Source organism: Seriola aureovittata, chromosome 19 (genome assembly GCF_021018895.1).
Source record: "Seriola aureovittata isolate HTS-2021-v1 ecotype China chromosome 19, ASM2101889v1, whole genome shotgun sequence".
Classification (NCBI taxonomy): domain Eukaryota; kingdom Metazoa; phylum Chordata; class Actinopteri; order Carangiformes; family Carangidae; genus Seriola; species Seriola aureovittata.
This window is the reverse complement of record NC_079382.1, coordinates 7793632-7821629: the sequence shown is the minus strand read 5'-3', so window position 1 is coordinate 7821629 and position 27998 is coordinate 7793632. Positions and strand designations below refer to the sequence as shown.

The 27998-nt window shown below is 41.0% G+C and overlaps 2 protein-coding genes across 3 annotated transcripts; one reads left to right on the top strand and one right to left on the bottom strand.

Annotated features, from left to right (window-relative positions):
* Positions 1–50: 50 nt before the first annotated feature.
* LOC130160701 (bromo adjacent homology domain-containing 1 protein) lies at positions 51–21186 on the bottom strand. Of its 2 annotated transcripts, none has more exons than XM_056363373.1 (7): positions 19645–21186; positions 4803–6596; positions 3613–3971; positions 3140–3299; positions 2932–3011; positions 1079–1170; positions 51–672 (listed from the first exon to the last, which is right to left on the bottom strand). In XM_056363373.1, exons 2-7 carry the CDS (start codon positions 6574–6576, stop codon positions 483–485), a joined length of 2655 nt encoding a protein of 884 aa, XP_056219348.1. In that variant the 5' UTR covers positions 6577–6596; positions 19645–21186; the 3' UTR covers positions 51–482. The 2 variants fall into 2 exon arrangements, with proteins under 2 accessions (XP_056219348.1, XP_056219349.1); XM_056363374.1 differs by lacking the exon at positions 19645–21186 and adding an exon at positions 11768–11947.
* LOC130160751 (gonadotropin-releasing hormone receptor) lies at positions 12098–25988 on the top strand. Its single transcript, XM_056363449.1, has 3 exons — positions 12098–12187; positions 19736–19900; positions 24729–25988. The coding sequence occupies exons 1-3, from the start codon at positions 12098–12100 to the stop codon at positions 25557–25559; spliced, it is 1086 nt and encodes a 361-aa protein (XP_056219424.1). The 3' UTR covers positions 25560–25988.
* Positions 25989–27998: the final 2010 nt, after the last annotated feature.

The following is a 27998-nucleotide window of genomic DNA, read 5'->3' as shown; positions in this document are numbered from 1 at the left end:
ACACACACACACACACACACACACACACACACACACACACACACCACACACACACACACACACACACACACACACACACACACACACACACACACACACACACACACACACACACACACACCTTTCCATGTAACCTCAGAGTGTTGTGGAAGTCCAAAAATCCAAGCTGAAGAACAAAAAAGTTCCTTCCTCACTCTTCCAAACCAGGAAATATTGGTGCTCTGACTGAGATGGATTAATCTATCACATTGTAACCCCTTCTGTACTCGACTAAAGGGATCTGTGCTTCATAATGTGTCTCAAACACTTTTTGCGTCATCTGTCCCTGGCCAAAACCAGCCCCACCCCCATCAGCCCCCTTCCCTCTGATCGTGAGGTCCCCAGCAGAAAAGACCGGGGAGTTCTGTCCTCCAGCTCCCCCGCTGAGCAGGAGGGGGAGCTTCGTGATGATTAATTCATAGATGCGGTAACCCCTCCACCCTCTACTGCAGGTTCTTCAGGATGCGTCCGTAGCGGAAGTCGTAGACGTGCCGGCAGAGATACACCAGCTCGGGGTCGACGTCTATGGGCACACAACGGTGGGAAGGGGGGGCGAAGTCGGGGCGGCAGGGCACCATGCTGGCACTGCCAGGTGGGGCGCCTTCGGCACGCCGCTTCACCAAGGCACAAAATCTAGGAAAGGAAAAAGGAGGGGGAAAAAAAAAAATCAAAAAGGGTGACACTCTCAGTCTCAGCTACCTGCTGTGAAATCAGGCATAAATTAAATATAGCATTATGCTACTGTACCATTATTTCAACAATACAAGCAACTGAACTTGAAACTGATATTTTCAAACGATGTCTAGGCAAATGTTCATGGCCTAGTGTTTCCTCAAATTAATTTACAGTTGCAGTGTCACCGATGTGTGATAAAGTCAGAAAAACAGGCTTCCGCATATCTCAGAAGCTGAGGTGTTAATTAAAAGGAAAGACTGCAAATCTTCTGAATAGACTTACTGCTAACGACTACTGCTGTTGCCTGTTTCTCTGTGTGAGTGTGTGTGTGTGTGTGTGTGTGTGTGAGAGTGTGTGTACTTACCTACAGTACTGGGCTAGTGGGAGAACGTAGCATCTGTCTTCTATGCAGGCCACACTATTTTCATCCTGATGCCGAGAGGCAAAAATCTCATTCTGAAACAAACAGTGGGTGTACAATGTCACATCATCACAAGTGCTTCCTATTGTGGAGGCTGAAGGCTGAAGAAATGACAACGCCTTTCGACTGTGAGCACAGAGGGACTCGTAATTGTTCATGTAGAATAGGACTGTGCCTGTGTTTCTACCGCGTGTGCCATCACACACACACACACACACACACACACACACACACACAGAAATCCTGCTCTGCTCAAGACATGCTCTAAACATCCATCATGAACAGACACACGAAGAGGGTTTCACCGTGTTCACATTCTAACGGTAAGATTTTTCTCCTCTCTTAGACTGAGACTGAGGTGGTAGAAGTATCATCATCTGGCGTCGTGGTTACGCTGAGGCGCTAACCAGCTATCGACAGCTCCAGGTCTACTGAGGGAAAGATAATGATGTCTCCAGCAGTAAGTCGGTGTCAAATATTTGTGCACAGGTGCCAGTTTTGTTCAGCTCCTTGCACATTACTCATATCGGGACATTATGCATCATCATTTACTTATAATGAACAAATAATTGATAATTGCAGCGTTTCTATTATAGCACACCAATAAATATGTAATACAAGTAATGGAAATAACAATATGCAATGATTTAAGGGAATAATCTTTCCGCCCACACTCAAACACATTGTGTGAAATGTGAAAGCACAAGATGGTATTTGTCTTATAAAGAACTATTAAACTTGCTCAAAAGGAGGCAAAATAATCAACAAACCCTAACGAATTAAATGTCTTTACAATAGTTTTAAGAATATCACTTGGTATAACTTTAAATTGTTTCTAAAACATTATATAAGCAGCTGCAGCAGGAGGAAATGTTACCACAATCTTAGACATGAAGAAAGGAAGCCAACTCTTTATCAAGACGCAGTGAAAGTGAAATTATTATTTGTCTTTATTTTTCTTATGTGTTGAGTATAATTGGACTCCCACTATCTGGATATGTTAGCTTAAAATTTTAAATGCCAATATTATCTGTGAAACACCTGCAGAGACCCAAATTATTAAATAACATAATGAAATTGTGAGTTAAGTAATCATATCAATAAATACAAGCAAAATATTGAATATATTATACAATCCAAGATACTGTCAAAACTCAGCTTATTACCATGAGAGGTTTTGTTTATCCAGCGTCTTTTCACAATAAAGGTTTATTGTAGATTTTAGATCACTGCCTCAGTTTGTCTTGACTGACAAAGACTTCAGTGAGATTATGAAATAAAATATTCATTGTGGGAAAATGGCGCTGTAAAAGAAAAAGAGGGTATTTTTAAATCACAACTGCAGCAACTGAATAAAAATAACTTGCATCATAATCTGCTATTTTGAAAGGAAGCAGGAGGAAATAACATTTCATAATAATGAGCAGAATTTTTTAAAATGTATCAATTATTCCATTTTTATTTTATAGTTTGACTGTATTTATCTATTTATTTATTTATATGATTAGTTTTTTCATAATGTGTTATTTTTGTAATTTTGCACCTTTGGGTATCAATAAAAGTCTGAGACAACACTAAATAAATCATTTTGTGTTAATTAAATTAATAAACACATATTTATTTAATGTTTGATTACAGTTACAATTATTTGTGTTTAAGAGGACGGACACGGACACGGACACGGACACGGACACACACAGACACAGGTTTTCAGTGGCCCGTTACCGTTTTCCTGCACAACTGTCATTTAACCACTGGAAAAATCAAATCTTTGCCCTGTTCCATTCAAGCCTCACCTCACAGTGTGCGCTGGGATCTCGGCCTCCCTGGGTGTGCTCAGGTCGGTAGTACCAGAAAAGACTCATCATCAGCTCTCCTGAGGCAGCAAATTGAGACACACATAGGTACATGTAAACAACCTTGGCCATATGTTCCTTTATCCATCCATCCATGCACGCAATCCATCGTATCTTACAATGATCTCCTCCTCCTCATCTCCTTTACCTGTTTTGGGGTCCTCCCAAAGCGCTGATATCTTGGCAACATATGGAAGGGATTTCTTCCTGGGGCCCGATCGTAGCAGCACGGTGTCTCTGACATGAATCACTTCACCATCCCTCTCGACTCCTTCATAACACTGCCGCAGGGCCGTCTCATCCTCTCCCTGAGTGGACACATACACATGCACACGTACACACCGACAAGGACAGATATAATTCTCATTATAAAGACAAAAAGGAATCTGTCACACAAAACTGTGTGGTCAAAACACAATTATCTTTTCCCCCCCAAGAGCTGATTTTTTTTTTTTTCCTTTCTGCCAGTCAGCAGCGAGGACGCTGAGGTTTGTACTACCAGGGTTTTATTAGGTAGTGCTAAACAAGAGAGTAAGTCTAACAAGAGAGACAACCAGACAAGAAGCTCTCTGATCTGCAGCTCATCTTCACTGTACACAGACACACTCACACATAACGTACCGCAATGAAGACCTCCCTTTCTGTAGGAATTCCAACGGGCCGCCAGCCGTTGGTGGCACGTCTGCGGCTGACTTTCTTTTGCTTGGTGCTGCTGAGGCTTGGCACAGGTGACGGCTGTTTCTGAGGCAGCCGTGTGCGGCCCATTGACAGGGAGCCGTTGGAGGGCTTGGTGCTCTGTGGGCATTCCCTGGCCAGCTTTAACCTGGCCTGGGGCTGGTCTCGCCCCGACAGGGGAGTCAGCAGGTGGGGTTTAGTCTGGGTGGACGTGGGCACGCTGGATAGAGGGCAGCTGGAGATGGGCAGGGAGGGGGGAACCAGAAGAGACGGGCTGTGGTCACCCTGAGGGGAGGAGTAACCCTCTGGAAAAGTAAAGGGTAAAAGTAACACTTTTAAATAATACAGCAAGGAAATCACACTTAAAGTGAGACACTGTAAATGTTGAAAGATGAAATAATACAGTCTTACAGATGAGATGAAAAGCTGCTTTCATCATAAATCAATACGCCCAGGTGTTCTGCTGCTGCAGTCTTACTTGGTCTGGTATGACCAGTAGCTAATGGTGGCTAATGTTAGCTCATGACAGTAATATTGAAGTAGGTGATCCTGTGCTGTTGTTCAGCAAACATTACTCTAACCTTAAAATGAGGAAATTGCCTGGTTCCCCTGCAGATGAGCTTACAAACAACCTGCCTCTTTTATCTCATTCATCAGGCCCTTTATATATAACACTGATGCTACAGAAAACTTTACATATGCGCCTCCTTATCAAGCAGTAATTAAGTCAGAGCTTCAGGCTATGGACACTTTCAAAGCTCATACCAACAAAAACAGACAACAAAAAACAGAAATGTTCACACTTGCTGGGCAAAACAACTAGCTCGAGGCACAAATTGAACAACAAAGGAATCTTAAGTTCTTTAAGTAATAACTCGATCCAAGCATAACACTGGGATAAGGGTTTCTTTCATAATAATAGCTATACAGAAGGCTTTAGATGAGTGAACCAGAGCAGCAAAATAACACTGAACTTGATATCAATGGGGGGGGGGTACTTTTTGTAGGTCGCATCAGCTCCTTTGGCCTTCAGTTACTGTCTTTATTTGAATTATATCTTCTTTTTTTTTTCAATTAAAAACCCTGAGAGGGTTTAAACGCTTTGCTCCAGCTGAAAATCTCTATTTTTCACTCACCTGTTTTGATGCCGTGTGTACATCCAGTGCATCCTGTGCTGAAAGAACAACCCCTGCTGGTGACGGGAGGCATGGCTCTGTAGGTGTAGCCACTAATCCCGCAGGCGTCGCCATAACAGGGTGAAGCCACAGAGTTGCAGTAGGCGGGGTGAGTCAGCCCTGAGGCGTGGGACACCCGCGGGTCCAGCAACTTGGAGCCAGTCATCCGATTAGGGCACAAACTGGAAGGGGCAAAGTTCAGAGGTCGCGAGCCCAGGGTTGGTGACGTCGTTCCAGTGTGTGTCGGGTGGGCGATGTGCACGTAGTAGCTGGAGAAGCAGTGGTCAGCAGTGCAGAGGCAGGGGTGGGGGCTGAGGGTCAGGGCCGTATGCGGGTGGGAATGTGTCAGGGACGGTGAGGTTACGAGGCACTCGCGCTTCACAGGGGTCATGGCTGTGTTAAGAGGCTGATCGTCTGATTCTCCGTAGGGCTGCTGGCCCAGGAAGAAGGCCAAGCGGTGGCAGTATTCCACTGAGCCCTCTGGGGGACAGCAGTAGTATGGGCTCAGTTCGGTCTCCAGCTGCTCCTCCTTCACTTGCTTCAGCGGGTACGCTAGCATGCTGCGTGACTGGTAGCCTGGTTTGGTCAGTCTATGGGTGCAGCTGCCGGGCTCCCACTCCACTTTGGGCTCAAAGTCTGCCTTCTTCTTGCAGGCTGTGCAGCCACTGTGCAGGGGAGGGGCCTTTTTCCCCTTCTGCTTTTGTGATCGCCCCTTGTTTTTGAGTTTGACTCTGGTGTGCTGTTTTGGGGTTGAGACTGCAGCTGGAGCCTTGCAGTCTGATGTGATAGTAGCTGTGGGTGCAGCCTTTACTCTCTGCTTACTGGTAGCAGAGGAGCTGGTTAACTTCAGCAGGGCTGCAGCGTTGAGTCCAGCCAATCGTCTGGGAGCGGGGGCATCCAGACTCTCCTGACTCATCCCCCTGCTCTCATCACCTCGGTTGACTTTGGCCTTCTTGACTGGCTTAGAGCTTTGGCACAGTTCAAGTCTGTGAGACGTGGAGACTTTACTGATGTTGCCACGTGAAGCCTTCAGACCTCCAGGGACACCACTTCTGGCTGGGTCTGCATCCGGGGAACCCCCTCCATTTGTGGGTTCTTCCTGCCTCCTGGCCTGTTTCGCTGCTGGCTGAGGGTCAGTCGCTCTTTCAAGCAGTAGACTGTTCACTGCCTCAGCATTGAGAGAGGCTAGTCGGCGCTTGCGTGGTTGTGAGACATGAATACACTCACCATGACTTGGGCTGACTGACTTTGATTTGTTTTTTGGTGATGTCTTTGACTCTCTTCTCTCATTGCTTTTCCCTTTTTTGGGTTTGGCTTTCCGGGATAAATGTCGGCGTGCATTGTTTCCTTCCCTTTCTTCAGGATTCTCCTTTTTACGGATGCTTTCCTCCAATCGGGTGAGGAGGACATGGCAGCTGAGCCCTTCCTCGCCTGAACCCCCAGCCCTCCCCCGCAAGGGATACAACTTCCTGTCCCGTTTCTTGTCACGCCGCCGGTCAAGTTTTCTGTTCTGATTGGATTTTTCTTTTCTCCCTCTCTTGTGGGTCATCTTTTTGGCCATGTCTTTGCCTTGTTTGATGATCTCACCTATCTTCTTTGTCCTGCCGAATCGTAGTGAGCGCTCAGGCCAGGCGCCACCCATAGTGCCACCATGTGGCCAAAGAGGACAGTTGTCCCACCACTCAGCACTGCTGCGGCTCTGCCTGAGGGAACCCTTCTGCCTTGCGTGAGTCATCACATGCTTCTCCACAGGACCTAGAGATAACAGACCAACAAGTGGTAAAAACTCTAGTTTGTCCTAGTTTCACCATGTCCTCACAATCTAGAGAACAACAACCAATCATTGATACAGTTAATCACAAAACAAGCTGTCTCAACAATACACATGTTCGACATCTTACAACATCTTTTGTACCTTCTGTTATTTATAATCACACAGAAGCTGTTAACGTCAGCAGGCACCACAGATTTGACTGATCAGAGCAGGACTGACGGTCAGAGCAGACAGCGGTATCAAGACCCAAGCAGGGACCTTTAACATTATCTCAAACATTTCTTTTGTTGACATGACTTAAAACTAGACAAAGCTGGAAGATTTTCTGTGATGTGGAAAGTACTGAGGAAAATAAAACCAAAAAGACACAACCACAACAGAGACATCAATGATCTTACATAAGCCTTCAGCTTAGATTTAAGCAACATCTGATTCAATACACGAAGAAGCTTAATGATGAGCAAATTCAGCTGTGATCAATAGCTCCAGCTACGTCACACCTGTTTCCTGTTTCCTCTCAATATATATATATATATATATATATATATATACACACGTGTGTGTGTGTGTTTGTGTTTGTATTTGTGTTTTATGTTGCATTGAGGAAACCAATGCACTCTGTCATTCATTCACCGCGCTCGTTGCCTTATCACCTAGTGTGCACACAGCATGCAAATAACAGCTTGTTAAGGCCAATTGTTTAGTCTGAAATGTTTAGTCTAAAAGGAAAATGTCAAAAAGGCTTCACGACAACATTAAACTCCACCGAGGAAAATAAGACATATAAACAAGCCAACTAAATGCCTATTTAAACCTAGTGACATTTTCAGCTCTTTAATTTCATGGCTTCAAATTACTCAATGTCCGTGTTACGTAGAGGAAGAGAATCTCATTCATACATCTACTGTATGTTACAACATAAATATTCCCATAGCTCATTGTGAAATCGTTTAGCAATTAAGCTTACAATCAGCAGCAAACAACTAGCTTGGGAGTTTTTGTGGAACACATAAACCCCCCCCCCCCAAAAAAAAAACAAACAAACAGACAAAAGAATAAAAAGGGTAAAGCTGTGTATTTTTACATTGGAGGTCATAAAGATTTATTGTCTACCTAATGAGATGGGTAATCTCTCCGAGATCTACATCTACAACTGTACATACAGTACACTCTACACCACAAAGAAAACAACAAATAGAATTATATCTTTCAACTTTCATTTTCTAAATCAAATAGATTTTTGTTTTTTTTCCAAACTCACATGAGCTTCTTGTCCCGGCCGATTACTTCCCATAATTGGCTATAATCAGTTAATGAAATTCCTCCCTTAAAGACTATTGACATGCATATTTGTGCTTTCTTATCTCTTTCAGTTTGTTAAGTTGTAACATTTTTCTCAATTGACCTTATAATATAGATCATATCAATGCTATCAATCTATCACCTGAAAAAACAATCGTCCCGTGTCTTATTATAGGACGCTTTTTAATCTTTTCTAATTCGTTCTACTTGGAGTTGTACTTCAGGATTTACGGGCCAGGGCATCTGTTCAGACTAGCGAGGCCGTGTGTGGCACTGAGACGCCTGATGCAGATTTCTCTGCAGTTTGAACACATTCAAGTACGGAGATTTTGGCTCAACTGACGACTCATTTACAACCGAAGCTCGACAAGATTTTTCAAACATGTTTGACTTTGTCTGCCCCGGTCTGACTTGGCTTGTGCAGTGTGAAGGCGGCCCATGTGTGGGTGATCCTGGCAATAGCCAATACAAGTTTAGCTCCAGGGTTAATGAAAATTGACGCATCCTCACATCAGTTGTGATTTATTATTGAGCCTGAATATAATTGTGTATAAACTGGACAAAAACTTAAATGGGAGGAACCAGAAAATGCCAAATTACATTAATACAATCCAGCTCGAGAAAGACTAAAAAGATTTAAAATATGACTAATTGCTTTTATACCTTCGAACAAACAAACAACAATCTAACTTGGTTTTGATATTGATCTGCTCGGAGATGCATGATTCCTCATCTTGTCTTTGCCCTGTCACAGGATGGCTAACACTACACTATGCTACTCAGACAAGATATAATCAGTTTCATAGTGTGACTTTGCCAACTGGGACTGAAATTCAATACCTGATGGGATCCTAAAAATTCAGAGGTGTTTTTACTTCATATTTAACAATCGAAGTCTGTATTCGTATGTTGGTTTTAAGTAGCTCACTGACATCCAAACGATATTTTCTACTCGAAACTGCCCCACTTCAAAAGCCTTGATACAAAGCTGGGTCACTGCTGGGAAGTGTAGGTGGGGGAACGCTGAAAGAAATAACCTGTAAGATATTATCTCAGTGGCAACACTCTTGCCGAACGGCAATTTGGCTCTTTAAGAACAGTTAGGCCTGGTGATCCTCAGGAAGTAATTTCACATTTATAGGAAGATCAATGGCCCTGCGCTCCGTCTCTAATTGGTTAGAAAACAGATCATCAGTTCCTCTCTGAGCATCAAACAGCAGGCTCACCAGGATCCTTTTTTATGATAAGACTTGCAAGATCTCTAAAGACTCTGGAGAATATGTGAGCAAAACAGCAACCCACACGGATTTAAATAATGATTCAACAGCACCAGGACACACAATTGAAATTCAATTCTTACTTTTATCTTTTGTCTCCTCTAAAATTGCAATTCAATTTTAGTAAGTCTCTTAGTTTAGACGTACAGAAACAATAATGTGTCACGCAACACAAAGCAGTCACTCCAAACACAAAGGTGAATATGACACACACATTGCGAGTCACTTTGAAAGCAGTACACAAACATGTAGGCCTATTTGTGATAACAGGCCACAAGTTCAATGTATTAACCTAGTCGTTTCCAAACGCTGGCTTGGGACCTCCACATGGTGTCAAAATAAATCTAAGAGGTTCAATAAGAGATGAGAGAGATCATCTGATACTGAAAACCGGGTATTTTTGAGGTAAAACTGCATTTTAATCCCCTTATTTTACATTGAGGAGCACTACATGAACAATTAATAATGTTTTATAAGACACTATGAAATTTATAAAGATACTACGAGGTAAATGTGTTGCAAACAGATGTTTTAAGTGTTTATTTATGTTTTTGGTAACAACCGTAACGCTTCATATAAATCATCCATAACTGGTGTATAAACAGTTAGAGAATGTTTGTTAACACAGTGAAACATAGTTCTAGGCCTATAAATATAATCCTGTCTTCAGTGGCTTCAAATGCATTTCTTAATTCACTGCGAGTGACTTTAATTTTAGTAGATAGTTTCACTTTTTTTAGCTCCATTTTCAGGGTGATAAATCCAGTCTATGTGTTTATCATGAATAATAATTAAATGATAGCTATATATTGGATTATAACGACATACAGTGTGTTGTAAGGCATTTGTTAACTGTTTGTACACATGTGCAGCACATTTTAAAGTGTTTATCCTGGGATTGTTATTTATTATAAAATGCCTACAAAAGATTTATCACCCTGAGAATGGCACCAAAACTACAGAGTAAAATTCAATCATAGGCCGGTTCATAAAAGGTATTCACAACTATTGTATATCATATATATGATTACAACTGTGTTATACAGTGTTACCAAACATTCACTTACTGTTAATAGACCAGTATTGAATGCTGTAGTTACAATAATAAACACTATTTAAAAGTCTTTATATCTGACTACAATTACATTGCAGTGTGTTATAAGTGTACTGCTTATAACTCATAAATAGCGAGTTAAAATAAAGCATTACCATGTTTTTTTTTGTTTAACTTTCTCTAAGGCACTGTACCAATGTCATTCAGGTGATGAGGTGAGCTCAATCAAATGTTTAATTTTACAACAAAAGCAAGAGCTTCCGCAGTGTCATTGACATTTTGCTTGGACCCCCTTCCCTCAATTTCTAAAACTAATATATTCATGGCAACCATAACAAAAGAGTGAAAATACAACCACTATTATTATTTTTGAATTAAAAGCAGCTTAATGGTCAGGCCTATAACAGCCACTGAATGAGTGAACCTGACCCAGGCACCAAAACTGTTTGTGAATTTAACAGTGCAAAATTTTCACCCCAGAGTGAATTAAAAAAAAAAAATAGAATTATGCGTTGAAAAATAGTTGAAACACCTTCCATCCCCCAATATATAGCCTACCCTGCCTTGATCAAAAAATTTAAAATACACAACGCACCCTCTTATATTAGACTCCTCTCTCCGCAAATAATTTTCATACAGTCCCTCATTTGTTTCCTTTTCTTGTGAAATACCGAACATTTTCCCCTTTGTGAACCTCTAAAAATTCTTCAAACAAAACATATCTGACGAGGACAGATCACTTTTTGGCTTCACCTTTCACAACTCATACAACAAGGGGTCACAGTGCCTCATTGGAAAGGGTCACAAGCCAGTCATGTTCAGGAAACGCTGCATTAGCCAACCAATAAGCAACATGAGAGACACCTTGCAGAATAAAGCTCAAACTCTGCTCCAGATCACATGGTAACAATGGCTGTGCATGCAACAATCACGGACGCGTCATCAGCCGATAATACACCTGTAATTAATACACCATCCACTTGGTTTTTTAAGTGTTTCTGCTTTGAACTTTCAGGTAGAGCCAGCACACCGGCTCAAAGACACACATCAAAAATAAATAACCAGCTGGGATCAGATTGAGAGAAGGCTCTTCATTTACATTTTCCATGTCACAGCTGGTGACAGGCAGGTTGAACACGAGGCGCTGGCATGTTGAGGTTTATCATGAGGAGATAAAAGACTACAAGAATTTCAAACATTAGGTCGCTGTTCCTTCTTTTCTTCTTAGACTTGCACCGCAGCCTTGGGCTTGATCTACAACACCATCCGCAAACACGCATACCTAAATGCATACATTTATACTACACACAGACAGTGGCTGAGGAATACAGTAGGATGGGATACAGTACAGCTTAACGTAGCTTGCCCATCTGAAGTAGCCAGCCAGGCTCTAAATATGGGCTGGAGAGGGGGGGGGGGGGCTACCCGAATACACACACACATACACACACCAAGCAAAATAAAAAGGGCAGTCACCCCTCCTGATAGCCTAACATTTTCTAAACGGATTCCTCATTACCGACACGGTGGCTGTTCTGATCACAGTCCTACTTGAGCCCTGGGAGGATATGGCACGTAGCAGCAGCCCCTGCGAATCGCTTCTGGTGCACGAAGCGAAAAATGGGTTCTGCGCTCCTCTCTGGACGGCTGGGCAGTCGGAACAACTTCAAACATTCAGGGCGAAATAGCAACAAAAAATTTCGAGGTGGTAACTTACGACTCGCCGACACGCTTCCTCCTGCCAGCCGGGAACCGTCGAACAAATCTGCTGGTGAAGGGGAGGAGGAGGGGAGGAGGAGGAGGAGGAGGAGGAGGAGGGGTGGGGGGGGAGTGAAGCCGGACTGGTGCGATGGCAGAGCTCCGTAACTGGGAGAGCTGGGGAGGAGTGGAGAGAGGACGGTCGGTGGCGCTGCCTGCGAGATGTGTGTTGCTCTTCCTGGTTGGGCTTCCACCGATTTGCAGAAAACTTAATCTGAACCAATTGCCATACGGACCGGCCTCGCTTGACACCCCCGTCCGCCAATGACGGACAAACAGCTGTTTATTGTGAAGCGGGGGGATAAGAAACTAAATATTTGCAGTATTCGAGTTAACTTGGTTCCACTACATTAACACACACGGAGCTACATCATGGGCGATGGATGTTACTGCCCCCCCCCCCTTCACTCCACCCCCCGCTACGACAGACAGACAGACAGACAGCCTCACTCTGTCATTTGTCGTGACCAAACCACGACCAGTCTACCAGCAGCCTGTAAAAACACGTCTGGAGAAACGCATGTGGCGGGTGAACAAGGAGGAAGACATTACAACCGATATCAACAGGGTCCCATGTGGTGCATGTGACATGTGGGTTTTAAATGCTCCCCATTTAACAAAGTTCGGATGAGTTATTGGATGTAAAGGGAAGAAAACCTGTACAAAACTCACTTAAATTCCAATCTTTGTGACAGACGACAGGCTTTAAAGGGTTAAAATCATTTTAAAGTATATATTAAAAAAACAACTGTCATCCTGATTTATGCATGTTGTGTTACATTCGTCATTAAAAGGAGGTCACAGCCAGCTGGAGTTGAAAACCAGATGAAACAACTAGGCTACAGATCAAGTTCAACCACCAACATGGCTCAGCACTTCTAGGAAATACACACAAACTGCATTGTGCATTGTTGTGCATACACACACTGACAGGGGCAGAGGAGACACACAGACTCTTCACACAAGTAAAAGTAGCAAAAATCACACTATAAAGTTACAAGTAAAAATCATGCCCTCGAAATTTTATTTAAGTAAACATACAGACGTGTTATCAGTAAAATATAAAACTGCTGATGTGAATGAAACTAGCATTTCAATGACAAGTAAGCATTAGTTAAGTGTTGTGGCTGGTGGAAGTGGTGCTAATCCTAGATACCATGTGTGGTTGTATATAATCAGGTTCAATATAAGGTCAGAATACTTTGTAAATAATGCGATCATGAGCCTTCCTCATTGTCTTTATAGTGTGTAAAATTCTGTGATTTCTTTATATAGACTATTCATATTGACTTATTCAGTTATTGCTTTTTTAAACACATATCTGTCATTTTCATTACACAGAAGTCTAAATGCTCCTTCAAAGCTTTCTCCATGCTCCTAACAAAATTCTAGTGAGAATATTTTTATTTGGTCAAATTAGTCAAATTCAAATATAGTCAACCCATCCCAGGTTTCTAAAACCTAAAATTTCTAATATAAATACAGAGAACAGGATGTCAGTTTCCTCAAGTACTGCTACATGGACCTCAATTCATTTTCTATGTATCTTTTTCTGCAAAGTAACTAGTAACTATAGCTGTCAAAGAAATAAAATAAAAATATTTCCCTCTTAAGTGTAATAGAGAAGTGTGAAGCAGCAGGAAATGGATGTACCCAAGTAAAGTGCAAGTATCTTAAATTAGTCAGTATAGTACTTTCTTTCCACCACTGCTTACTGAGTGTGAGGGTGGAGAGGCACTGGACAGATGTAATGTAATCCATTACATGTGATAGAGTATAGTGCCGATTGACAGCGGAATAAGAATGAGGCAGGATCTGGAGTGAAGAGGGCTGGAGCACACGCTTTATAATCAGTTTGTTTAATAAGATGCAGCCACTAATGTTTTGACATAAAGCATGCCCTCATCAGAGAAAAAGAGAGGCAGTGGCAGCGCTGATTAAATTGTCTGCACCCTACCAACACATGTCTCTCCCAGGATAGAAAACTTCTGGGTGTTGCTTGTCATACCGTTACAGTTATGTCCACACTGCCGCTCCCTCATCCTGCTCTGCTGCCTTATGTTACTGCACCTTAATAAAATGCACTCGCTATGTACGCCAGACTTCATCATTTCAGATCCTGCCTGTTGACAGTGTTTGGCACTGATCCGACGCATTAAGTCAACATATCTTTAAAATTAAATAGGAATCATTTATTTACTGCTAATATTTCTAACTCAGCAGTTACTGACTTTTATTTTGTCTTTCAGTTTGACCACAAAAATGGCAAATTAAGCTGTTTTAAGTGCACCTGGCCTATAAGGAGCTTCGACTAGTGTTTTCTTATCTCATCCCTCAGGCTCCAAAGGGTTTGAAAGGCTCTTTTTTTATTTCATTTTAATCAGATGTTATGGAATCTGCAAGAATCAGAACCTGCCATCAATGTAGGCAGCCACTCCGCTACCCAATCCAAACCCCAGACTTTTTTTAATGGCAAGAAATTGGAATAAAAGTCAGAAAAGCTGAAAGAGCTGAATTACACACTTACTTCAGTGAAAGAGTTGAATACACAGTTATATCAATTCAAACTCTTCAAAAGGTGCCTGTTACGGGCCGAGCCTTTTTGTGCCATGGGAAAGCAACTCAAGTGATTGTTACATTGTGCAATGTCAAATGATCAATAGCATTCACTTCTTAGGGAAACTGATCCAATCAGTTCTATTATTACGTTAAACATGAACCGCATTTTATTTGTCTTCAAAAAGAATTTACATTTTTTAACTGTGGATGATGAAGATTTGATAAGAGAACGCATCTCTGCTAAAGCCGTAAACCTCAGAAATCAAATGGTTGGTATTGATTAGTACACAGGAGGGAAATAGGGGGTTATCAGTGGAAAGTGTAAATAACATTTTGTGTTTAAACTGACACTCAAACACAAAATCTACATTCTGTGTGGATTTGAAAAGCAGCAGCAGCACACATTCACAGAGACGTCCTCTGCTGTACATCCTTATGCTCAGCATGTTCTTAACACTCATATTCCCAGTAACCACAGGAATGATGCTCATATTGAACGATATCTGCAGCAGATGGGTTACCAACCAACGACAATATTCAGCACCAGTGCAGGGAGTTGGGGTGCTGAAAGGTGAGGATGTGGAGGTGATCTGTTCAACCAGTCTTCACAGTTTTCAACATATATATATATATATAAAAATATATATTAATTCAAGATTTCAGAGACTGGGCTAAACTCAACATTTTGTTTGACTAGAAGGTTTGGGGCCAGGAGGATTTCTGTATGTACTTCCCTTTATAAAATGGAGCACAGCTGAGTAGAAAAGTTTGATAGTTAACTGTCACATTTTGTGAAGATAAAGAGAGGTGAACAGAAATGTAAAGCTGTTAGACTGGTTTTTGTTTATAGAGGAACTTATTGAGCAAACTGAAGAGAGGATGGACAGTGGAGAAGCTGTTTACACTGGAAGGGTTTCAGGATACATTTTCAGACTTTGGATATGATAGAATCAGTTGCAATCACTGTGAATCATCACTGATGCAGCCTCTATTCTCTGTGGAGAAGGAAACTACAATTTTCAGCAGCTATTTCTCCAGTCTGCAGAGCCTGAATGTTTCATGCTGAAAACACTGTTTGATTGTGCGAGAAATATCACTTTAATTTATAGTTTAGAGCCTTCATTTGCTCATGCGGTGATTTACTGTAGAAATTATAACAACAAGAGACACTAAGTAGCAGCTGTTACAACTGTACTTTAAACCAGCGTATGCAGCATATGTCAGAACATTTTGAAAAAGAAAATCAGTTCACAAAAACACTTAACATTCAATCAGAAATCCTCTACAGTGATTTATTTGATTTACTACCTAAAAACATTAAAAAAAAAACAAAAAAAAAAACACACACATTAAACTTTCATGCAAGGTTAGTGATTGTAATGCACTGATGATTTAGTTGAGTCATATAAAGTACAGTGATTATTAACTCTTATTCACTAGTATGTATTGGTGAAAGCAGAGGCCAGTCACACTACAAGAAGAGCGCTTGGTGAATATTTTTTTCTCGTTTCTAACAAGAAGAGCAGAGAGGGTTTGTCCCACTTCTTATTGCCATTTCAAACTGACACACACATAAAAGCATCAGTTACTGTGGACTCAGAGCATGGCAGGGCATTAAAAATTAATTCAATAATCAGGGCAGAGCTTCTATAGTTAAAGGGCCACCATGGGTTAATTATGAAATTAAACATATTGCCCTCTAAAAAAGAGGGACTGTGCCACACATATTTTCACGTTATTCACGAGACCAAGTGCCGACCCTGACAATGAACTGTGAAATATGTAAAATAAAAAAGGCATTAATGTGTTAACAGTCAAGCAGTTGTTATTAATTTCAGATAACTGGTGTATATAGGTGCAGGGTTTCCTCAGGACAGTGACAGTGAGAGAATATAAACAAAGCTCTTCCAATGAAACCAAGCAACCATGACATTAATCCCGCTTCTCATCGGAAGGCGCTCCTGTATGGAGCTGCTCCAGTGACAGCAAATGTAAACACACATGGATGCGCAAGATATTTAAGTGTTAACACCCACATGAAATTAAATTTATAGTCACTCAAATAGGTCCACGGCTGAAGACTTTGGGCACAGATTTCAGGTACTTTAAATGGTGTTTTGCTGTGTATCTCTGTGGCATTAGAGGAGAAGGAAAAACCACGTTAGTTAGTGGTAAATGATTAGTAAAGTTAGTAGTGTTATACAGTATTGTTAGGTTGAATCACTTGATAAAAAATGAAATTATTTTGTTAAAAATATCAGCTAAACAACGCTACACTGTACATTACACATAACTGGACAAATGACAGCACAGGAGGACAGGTTTGTAGAAATGTACCTTCCCAATAACTAGTGTTGTGGTATTTCTGTTGAACATTGCAGAAAGTAAAATTAAGGCAAAAGTATTGTAAAAGATTAAATGATGATTACACAGCGCTGGTATAAAATTAATGAAAATAATTTTGTTTATATTATGTTTATAATATTCAAACCAGGCTACTAATCCAGAAACGTTTCTAATGGCCCATCTCTCCTTGATGATTTAAGCATTAGATTTGTATGTTGGCAGAAGTCCATTGCTAATTCACAGTGAATTGCCTTTACAGTAATGGCTCAGTTATTAGTCCTGCATGGCTATTTAATGACAGGTCTAGGTGTGAGTCATTAAAACACTTTTATATTTAGTTTTATGATATTTATGATGGTTTAGGTGCAGGGGTGCAGTCTCTTGGATCAAAAGGGAAATATGGTGGAAGGAGCACTGTGTGGTGAAGTCTCAGTCTGCTGAGGAAACTCCAAAAGATTAATGTTCAACTACAATAAACTAGTGTGTCAAAGAGTGACCTGGCAGATCAGTTTTTACATTTACAGTGCAGGATAACCCCATGGCAATCAGTTATGATAGTGACTACATCCAGGCTAAAGGTGACTGTTGGTTAATATTGCTAAATTAAACATATGGAAACAGCAAGGTCTACAGTTAACTGGCTGAGGAACTTCTCCTTTAATTGAACCACTGAAATCTACACTTCCTCTGTCATTAAGCCAGCCTTTTGTTATTTATTTTGGCGACTGATCAGCTGTGGAGGATGGTAAGAACATTCACTCAAGTATCTACAATCTACGCTACATTTCAGCTTTTACTCAGCTACATTTATTTGACTGTTGTAATTACTAGATGTTTTTCAAATTAAGATTTTACATAAAAACATATGAAGGGGTTACTAAATGTATATGTTTTTTGGCTTGTGATCCTTTACAAAAAAAAAATCTAGTCTGTCGTGTTTTGCATGTCTATGAATTGTCAGCAGTTCCACCAAAGACAAATCTCCCCTCTAAACTTCACACATGGTTTCATTTGAATAACCGTCTGAGGCCCAGAGAGGTTTTATTATCCTATATTTCACATTAAAGAAACAATTCAATCATAAGTCCAATTAATGAATAGAGGCAGAACTTCTTTCTAGGTAATTGATCATCTTACCACCCCAAGGTTCATCTTGTGACCCATTGCGGGGACCTGATCCGTAGGCTCATAACCACTGGAATAAAATGCTATTAGCACTGATGCATCATACTATCCAATAATGTCTTATATGATCATATGTCAGTCATGAGGCCAATTTTAGTCGAATGCACTTTTACTTTTGATTTTTTTTGGAAAGTTTGCATATTAATACTTCTTTCTACTTTTACTTAAGTAGAAGTTTTAATGCAGGACTTTTACTTCTAAAAGGACTATCTTCACATTGCTGTATTGGTATTCCAGTTAATGATCTAAATATACTTCTTCCACCACTGCTGATCAGATATTTGAACAATGTATTTTTTGATGGATCAAACATTTAAAAGGGGCTTATATATTGTATAATCAATACACTGAGTTCAAATAAATATTTAGGATTTGGAATTAAATAATTATGCCGTTTTAGCAGAGTTTACTACAATCCAGTCAGATTAAATATCTGTGCAAACTTTCATCACACAGGCACTCCTTCTGCAAAGCCTGATCAACTGTGGAGGTTAGTAGACCACTATGAAAGAAGCGCTTAAATATTTACACTGATATCACATAAACTCGTTACTCCATGTTTTACTTTGATCTGGGTTTTATTCGCACACTCTGACAAAAGGAACTGATGAACAAAAAAAAAAAAAATTCTGTTTTCAGCAAAGCACTTCTGCTTCTTTGACCACTTTTCCTCTCACACAGTTTCCGATGTGCCCAGTATCATTTACTGTCAACCTTATTCCTCAGGGGTTGGGATGGGGGTTGGGGGTATCTATGATGTCATAATAGCATCATCCTTTATGAGCTCATTGCCTTTATGACCTAATTGGCAAACTGTGATGTGGGCTAATTGCTTTGTCATTTGTGAAGCCTCTTCATTTAGTACCTGAGCAGAGCAACTGTCTTCCCCTCTCTCAGTTTACAGCGGCTGGCCCGTTAAAGGCCCAATATGAATCACACACAAACAGCAGATCATACCCCCAAGAAATGCCACAGGCGGTCACTACCATGAAGTTTGTAGCCACTCATGCGTGCGCACAGACACAGCCTACACATCAACCCACACACACACACACACACACACACACACACACACACACACACACACACACAGTGGGACTGATATCCAGGTGAACACAAAGCGCATCCATCCAGCCAATCATAATATTAGTAAGCTCACGGACTACTGTGTCCCCTATCATTGACCTTGTTTCAGTCTATTCCGCGGACAGAGCACTATTATCCCTTTGGCATTACACTTTGGTGGCTGCTGCCGGTGCTGGTGCTGGTGGTGGAGGAGGAGGAGGAGGAGGAGGAGGAGGAGGTGGTGGCGGTGGAGGAGGGGGGGGGCTATGATAACACACATTGTACGGCCAGTCCGACAGAGTACCACTCCCTGGGAATCTCCTTCATGATCATGGCCATTATCTGCCTCTGCAACGTCCCCCAGACATGAATAACAAACACATTCACAAAAAGGGGAAAGCTGGCCACGCAACCCCTGCTCCGCCTGAATAAAAAAAAAAAAAAAAAAAAAGCAAAAGATAATGTGGAGCAGCGGCTACTTACCGTAACGTAGCTCTCTGTGGCTGGCACTATCTCGTCTGGTTTTCAGTGGTGTGAGGAGCCAGTCAGGGCACCTTGTTTTCCAAATGGCTAGGTAAGGCAAGTCAGCCTCGTCCGACTGGTTAACCGACGCAGCTCAACTCGAGGAAATAAACGCGAACGTCGCCGATGTTTCACCACTCAGCTCGAGGGAACCCCTTTGAATATCGACGAGAGGAGAGAAGAGACGGAGCAAACAACTCTGTTCTCGCAAGAAGAGGTAACACTCCTCTCCGACACGAGCAGGGTTTGCTCAGGCTGTTTTTTTTTTTTTTTCTAGCCCATCCACTCTTCCAACGCCAGCACGGCTGAAAACCCCGAGTGCTGCTGCTGGAGACAGAGTCAGTAGCCCGCACACACGTCGCTTATATCCGTCACTTGGCATTAACACTGAACGCAGCTTTCAGTTTGCGCACCAGTCGGTGTGTTGCTACTGAACAACAACTAGCAGCACAACATGACTGACTGACTGACTGACTGACTGCAGCGCTGACAGACGGGAGGGCTGGGCCCCCTCCTTCCATGCAAAGTGAAGAAATCCTCCGCAAAAGTCTCCTCCGAGCTCCTTTTGAAATATAAGTAACAAATGTGTTTTACATAACAACAACAAGAACATCCTCATCCCACTTCTGTGCTGAAGCATGTGATGGCAACATGGTGAGGCTTTTAAAGGCGTAGCCACGCGTAACTGCAGGCAGGGGTTGCCTCATTGGACCCACCCCGTTAACTTTCTTGGAGGGATTCGCTGTGGCATTAATTGGACATGGTGATGACTGTCATGCAGCCTTGAAGCACCTGTATTCAAATACAGCGTGTCTCGAAGTGGGGTTTTAGCCAAGAAAACCTCTCCTGTGCTGCTTGCAGGGGCCCCATGCCAAGGATTGCAAGTAGCTATGAGTGAAACCCAAATTTGGGGCTATATTTCCAATAAACTTGAAGCCATTTTCTATTCATTTTTCTGCGTAAACATACATTACCCCTGAAGCAACAAGCCAGAAATGTATGGATGCTTTTAACAAGTCATGGATATTGACTGTTTATGCTTGTTGCATTATGCATTTCAAAAGTGGGTTAATATTTAGCTGAGGCAAATATGGTAATAATCATTAACGTTTATATGGAAAGGTTAATTCATTGACCAGAGGTTACCAGGTTAGGTCCCAAAACACCCAGATTCGCTGTTGGTCAATTAGATAAATATAATTCTATTAATTGCCAAATTTCAGGTATATGCACCATAAATATACACATTTAACAAAGAAGGGTCCTGCATTAATCTTATGTCCATGCATGTTGTCCTTGGCTAGTTGCAGGGTCCTTTTTCAAAATCTAATATATCTGTTCATAAAGCTGTCTTTTATCAAACTGCCACACAGACGACCTGGGACCAGATCACTTTCAGCAAGTAGTGTACAAGTACAGGTTAGTGAGACCCGCAAACTACTTAATCCGACCATGCTTGTTTGCCTGTGGATGGTGATCACATTGTAATGATGTAATGTCTTCATTGACCCCCACTGAAAATGAATCTTTCCATTGCTTATGTTCTGTGAGTGGTCAGAGCATCAACTCGGCTGCAAAGCTGCAGCTGGCAGAGATTTAGTGATCTGCTCTAAGACATTTTAATGCAGATGCTTTCTGATGTTGGAGCTTGAATCCAGACTGTCCAGTTGAGAGGTGGTGTCACATGGCCTCCTGCAGTGCGTGTGAGATTTTGAATTGACAAATCTTTCTATAAATATCAAGTTATATCAAAGTTGATTATTATCAAAGAAGGATTTGAAAAATGCATCTGAACTGAAGATTTTCATTTTGCCAACAAAGTTCAGTCTTTTGTGGAATTACAGCTTTTGAGCGGTAAAATATTGAGGTCTGAAACAGCAAATGTAAGATGCATTTCCTCATTCTTGAATTTTCAAATCAGTCACGCATTTTGTTTTTGTGTCTCTATAAACTTCATAGAGAAACTTGTGCTCTTAATTAACTCATCAGACAAGGGAACAGCTGAGACTTTGCCACAATAGTCAACCATGTATTATTTTCATTAGCTGATAATTAAATGTAATTCCTCCACCAAGCAATATAATTCTTGAATACCATCTTAACAAGGTGATTGGCAAGTGAATTCCTCCATTGCTGCAGCTCCTGTATATTAACAGCATTGTAGCTGAGTTGCCATCGCTCAAGTCCAAGCTAAGAAATGTAGGTCTGTTTCACAGCAAATATTCTGACTTGTCATAATATACATACCATAGGTGTTTATAATAACATTAACAATTAACAAAAATGTCCTCAGTCAAAAAAGACCAGATAAAGACAAAAAAGCGACATTTTCCCAAAGAGATATATTTGTGACAGCTGATGTTACCACCACACTGTGACACTTTAAATTAAAAGACATTAAAAGCCCTCATCCATATTAGTCTTTAATGTAACATATAAACAAAATCAACTGTGACACAACCAATCAAACCTGAAGACAGGAGTGGGAGCTGGGGGTGAGGACTCACTCATCCCACGTCTGCTGCCTCAGTTGTAGAAAAACACAGGTTACAATGTGATTTCTGATGAATCGAGTGACAGTGGGTATCTTTGTTTGTATTTTACAGCACATACAGGAAATATTTGAATATTGTTGGGGCTGATTAATTAATCTCCAAAATAACAAATTATTGCAACTTTTAAAGGCTCTGCGCTCTCACACAGGTATTTTCACTCGTTCTGATTAGACAGCTGCTCAGGTTGAAAGTGGGCAGAGCTATGCTGGATTACATGAGGTCACCAAACTATGTGACACCAATGAGAATGATAGAAGCGTAACTCTCCCGCCTTATCAGGTGCACCAACACTAATAGAAAGCACAGCAAGCAAAGGGATGCAAAATAAGTGAAAACACTCTGGTACCCAGAGGATTAAGTATATTTTGGTGATGCCCTAACTTTTCCTCTGGCGCCAGCATGAGGTTGACATTTGTGGATTTGTGTCTCAATAATAATGGAGTGGAGAGCCGTAAAATTTGGAGCTGACAATCATGTCCCCCACAGGATAAATTATAACCTTATGACCCACTACCTATAAGACTAATGACATTCACATCAACCTCAGCTGTCAAATGTTAGCATGCTAACATGCTAAACTAAAATTGTGAACATAGTAAAACATTATACCTGCTTAACATCAGCATGTTAGCATTGTCATTATGAGCATGTTCGCATGCTGACATTAGAATTTATCCCAAAGCGCCACTGTGCCTAAGTACAGCCTTACAGATCCACTAGCATGGCTGCAGACTTATTTATGTAGTAATGCCTAAAATCATTTTATCTGGTGCCAACCTAAAGCAAAAATCTGTTTTTTCAGTCTAATAAGGGGGTGTAGTTGGTGTTTTCCATGAAAGACACAGTTCAGTGTGTGATTACAAAATAAGGAAGACAACAGATTGTGAATTATGGAAAACCCCAACTATAGGTCTTGGTATTAGACTGAAATAACAATGGTTTTTGCATGGGGTTGAGACTACTGAGCCTGCAGCATATATAAAGCAAACGCTTGAAAGCAATCAATTTAATGGTCCACCTTATTGGGATAAAGCATTGGAACCAGTACATGCCATTTGATCAGGTCTCTGATTGATAATTATTGAATGGTGAAAAAGGACTACAACTTCCTAAGCTGTCCAGGCTCATTACGCAACACTTAGTTTACCCATTTGCTGCCAGTGTAGGCTTATCCTTAATTACACACACACACACACACACACACACACACACACACACACACACACACACACACACACACACACACTGTGGGATTCACAATTAAGCTGAATCAGGATGTAGGATGGCTAAAGAGAACGTCTGCTAACTAGACGGTGCATGAAAAGAGAAAAGGAGGCAAGCTGGAACATGAAATGTTCCTGTGTCAACAGCAGGGTCCACAAGCCCCTTTTCTTTGACGTCTTTTCCTCTGTTTGTCCACTAGTGTCACACACACACACACACACACACACACACACACACACACACACACACACACACACACACACACACACACACACACACATATTGACACACCCATTCAAGTTGTTTTTCTTTTTTTATTTCTCTACATGAAAAAGTAACTGCTTAACTTATCTGTTGTCCTTATGAGAAAGAGATTAGCTAGTAAAGCACACTGTGCTTTATCCAAGCCTCATCATACTGGTTTGCCTAAGTGATCACATTTGCGAAGATGTGCAGTTCTTCTTCTCTCATACTCTATTGTGTAAAATAGGAAGGGTCACCCTTTAAATAACATTGACAACAGTGAGCTACATATATACTGTATATTGGCGATGTACATCAGTTATGGCACCACTGCTGACTTTCTCAAGGTCAACCTATTTGTATTACCACTCTTGCTTTAATCCGGCAATCATCTATCTCCATAGTATCAAATATACGTCTTTTAATTCCCTGAAACATTCCTGGGTTCACTGCTTATGAATGGGTAATAGGGGAGATGTTAACAAAGATGTCATTAAGTTGATTTGTTGGAATGTCACAGTTGTGTATTGTAAGTCAAAATATCAAACCACAAAATTATAAAAAATGGGGTGGAGAACAAGCGTCAAAGGCTATAAATTTGCTCTTGCAGGAATTACGTTTGTTGATGTCAGCCAGTGGAAAAACATGTCACTGCTTTAAATCAGACACGGTGCCTGGTCTCAAGATGAAGCTTCGAAAAGCTCAGAGGTAAAACTTTAATGACTCCCACCCTTCGATGTTTCCAGCATCCTCTTGTTTTGCTTTCTCTATAATGAGCACAGCCAATCACCATTCGAGATTCTTGCCACCTTAGAGAACTTGATAACAAGGCTGGCTGGTCAGTGATACAGGAAATCATATCTCTTCCTTCCTCTGTGACAAGAACACAGATGTGACTTTTTTGTGTGGTCTAGCTCATTTTTAATAATGGATGATTTTTCTGTCAATCTCATGATTTTAAGAGTCATCATTTCTTGCGTAGGACTTGTGGGTAATGTATTTCTAATCCTTTCCACCATTCAGACCAAGTTCTCCAGAGTGAAGTCCTTTGAATTGTTTCTACTGGGACTGGCTGCGGCCAACTTGGAGGAAATTCTCATCGTGAACATCTATGATATTGTCATCCATGAGATTACCTCCTCCATCGCCGACACTTGGATGTGTCGCTCACTCAAGTTCCTGACTGTGTTTGGTGAAACTACCAGCATCCTCTTCACTGTCCTCATCAGCATCTTCCGCTACCAGAAGCTGAGAGACGCCAGTACGAGGGTCAACTTCCCAATCTGCATGGACAGCATCAGGTCAGCCTTGATGGTGAGCGGGGTGTGTGTGATATTCTCCGTGCTGTTCAGTCTCCCCATTTTTGTCATGCACCTGCAAAGCCCAGCGGGAAACACCACAAGAAACACAGTCGGCTGCCCCCCAGACTTCTTTCAGTGTAGTACAAATCATTGTCCCAAATTCAACCGCTTCTACAAGTATGCGTTCATCCTGATATGCAACCTGCTGCCTCTGATCATCGTCACAGCCACCGGCTGCCTCATCATCAATGTGCTGCTGAGCCAGAGGAAGACTGTGACACCAGGGGTGAACGTGAGTGGGTCGAGCCAGTCCAGCAGGAAGAGTAAAGGTCTGGGGTTTCAGCGAAGCACGGTAGCTGTACTGGCTGCCATGGGGTTGTTCCAGGTAGATTGGACTCTCTACCTGATCTTCCATCTGAGTTTCAGCCCCACTGACCTTCCTTTTTGGGCTGAAATGGAGTTCTTTATCTCAATTTCCTACACATCCATCAGTCCATATGTGTACGGGATAGGGAATAACCTGTTCAATCTCAAGAACTGTATAAAAAGGTAATTTAAATCTTTTTTTCAGGCCTGACTTGTCAGATTTTTAAACAGAAAATATAATTTGAAATTGTGTTGATGATGAATTATTAAGCAGAAACCAGTTTTTATCAATAAAAATCGTTTTTTAATTATTTAACTTTCTGTATTAGTTTGAGGAAGCAGAAGTTAACACTTTTTTGAGCAGGAAATCCTTTTCTCTTCAGTAAACAGATTACAGCTTTGTATTACTTTTATTTCCATTTAATATGAAATGAAAAGGTTCCTTTGGTACAAAAGTTTTCAGTCCCAAAGTTTTATATATATTTTTTAAATCAGCCACATAGCAAATGCCTCTTTTGATTGATAAAAGCATTAAAGGACTGTCATAACTTGAAAAACAAAATGTTTCCATGTCTTACAGCCCTTCAATGGGAGGAGGGCAAGTGAATCTCATGTGCTGCAGTGTAACCTATAAATAAACACTAAAGACATAACAAGTCTCTGCTTCACTCTGATAAATGCAGACTCGCACATTGCCTTCGTTTTTCCAATGCAATTATCTACACAACATTACACTCTCGTGCACGACCTGTATTTACAGTGCAGTAAGCTGAGTAAAGAAGCAGTGCTGTTCTTCACACACTCTCAAAAAGCAGATTCCTAACTTGGCCCAGTCACCTTTCACTAACCTCTGCTGCTCTCGTTTGAATGTAAATACAGATACCTTACAACTGTGGATAAGACTTGAAGCTGCATGCATAGATCTACCGCTAAACACTCAACTGATCATTTATTGCCATCCACTCTCATCCATGAAAGGTTTGTCCTATGACAGGTCAGGAATTGAGACCTTTGACCTTGATCTGTTTTGACATGACTCAAGAACAGGATAAAGGCTGTGGTTAGGCTTCGTAACTTCAGTGAAAAGACTCTGGCTCCTGTTGAAAGTGAAAACTATCATAGGTCACATATGAGTCATGGTGACTTACTGAGTCTGTTTATGACAAATTTAGTTAGGTTTATTGAGATCTGGATGATAGCAGGTTCACGCCAAAGCTCTGTTAATGTGGGGTTAAATGTGCCACTTAAATTGTTAGTGATTAATATATCTACACCGAATAGATGAACTTTACACCACTCTACATACACTACAGCAAACTCTAAAACAGCCTGTTTTGCTCTTTTGCTGCAAGAGATTACACTACAAACCAAAGAATATACTGTTGAGGTCATAGTGAGGCATGAGTGTCTCTGATAAACCAAGGAGACCCTGGCTGCATGTGACTGTGGGTCATTATTTTTCTGTTTCTTGACATCTTAATTTGGGCCTTGAGTGTAACTCTGATAAAATATAGATCACTGTCAACATGTTAACCAATATATCATGTCCACTGTCTAAATGCTAAAGCTGTTCCTTACTAACACTGGTTTTAAAATGGTGGTGATAGATTAAATATTATGCCTGCTTGTGGTAATTTTAAACTTGGTTTGACAGTTGTGACAGAACTCACAAAGGCCATACAAAGCCCATGCACTACTCTTTGTCTGTGCTGCCACTGCTGATTTTGCTTCAGTGACATCACATTTTGGTAGCTGTCAGTACATACTGTAATGTATGTTATGTAAGTAAAACAACAAAGAGGAAGTGTTCTTGCACTGGTATCTTTACAGAGATATTTAATGCAGCTTGCACAATCTACAAATTAAGAATAAAGGGGATGATGACACAATTCTTTTTTTTTTTTTTAATTTTTACTCAATAAGTGTATTATAAAAATCAATCCTTTTCTAGTGTTGCAGCTGTGTGTGTGTGTGTGTGTGTGTGTGTGTGTGTGTGTGTGTGTGTGTGTGTGTGTGTGTGTGTATGAGTACAATTGTAACCTCCTGGGATAGTTTTTTCTACAATTTTAAATACAATATTTAAATTGTACTGTGAATACATTTATGTTTAATGCATAACAATCCATCTGTCCATCTGTCACTGGGATAGTTGAAAAAGTGCCTGCAGGATTAAAGCCGTATTCAGATGATGTTATGGGAGATTCTACACATACATGTTGCTTTGTGCAGATTAATTACGTGCTGTCTTATGTGACACGTGCAAACTGTAAAACCCTTTCAGAGTCCATCCCTCACGACTAAATACATTTTGTTCATAATTTGACTGCACTGGTTTAATTAGTTTTATTATTAATATACACAACTAGGACGAACTGAGGATGAGGAGCAGCCCAGCAGGGACAGGATGCAGCGCATCACCACGAGATCTCCACGTGGAAAACAACCGATGGTTCATGGGGGCAATTTCCCACTTCCTAGTCCCGGTTAGACCCCGCCTTGTTGACTCAGTAACATGTACTTTTGATATTTAGGTAATTTCTTCTTTTTATTTGAATAGGCTGGATTATTAAACCTACACTGGAGCCTAACGTTTTAAGAAAAATCGTGTTGTTTGTTTATTTTAATG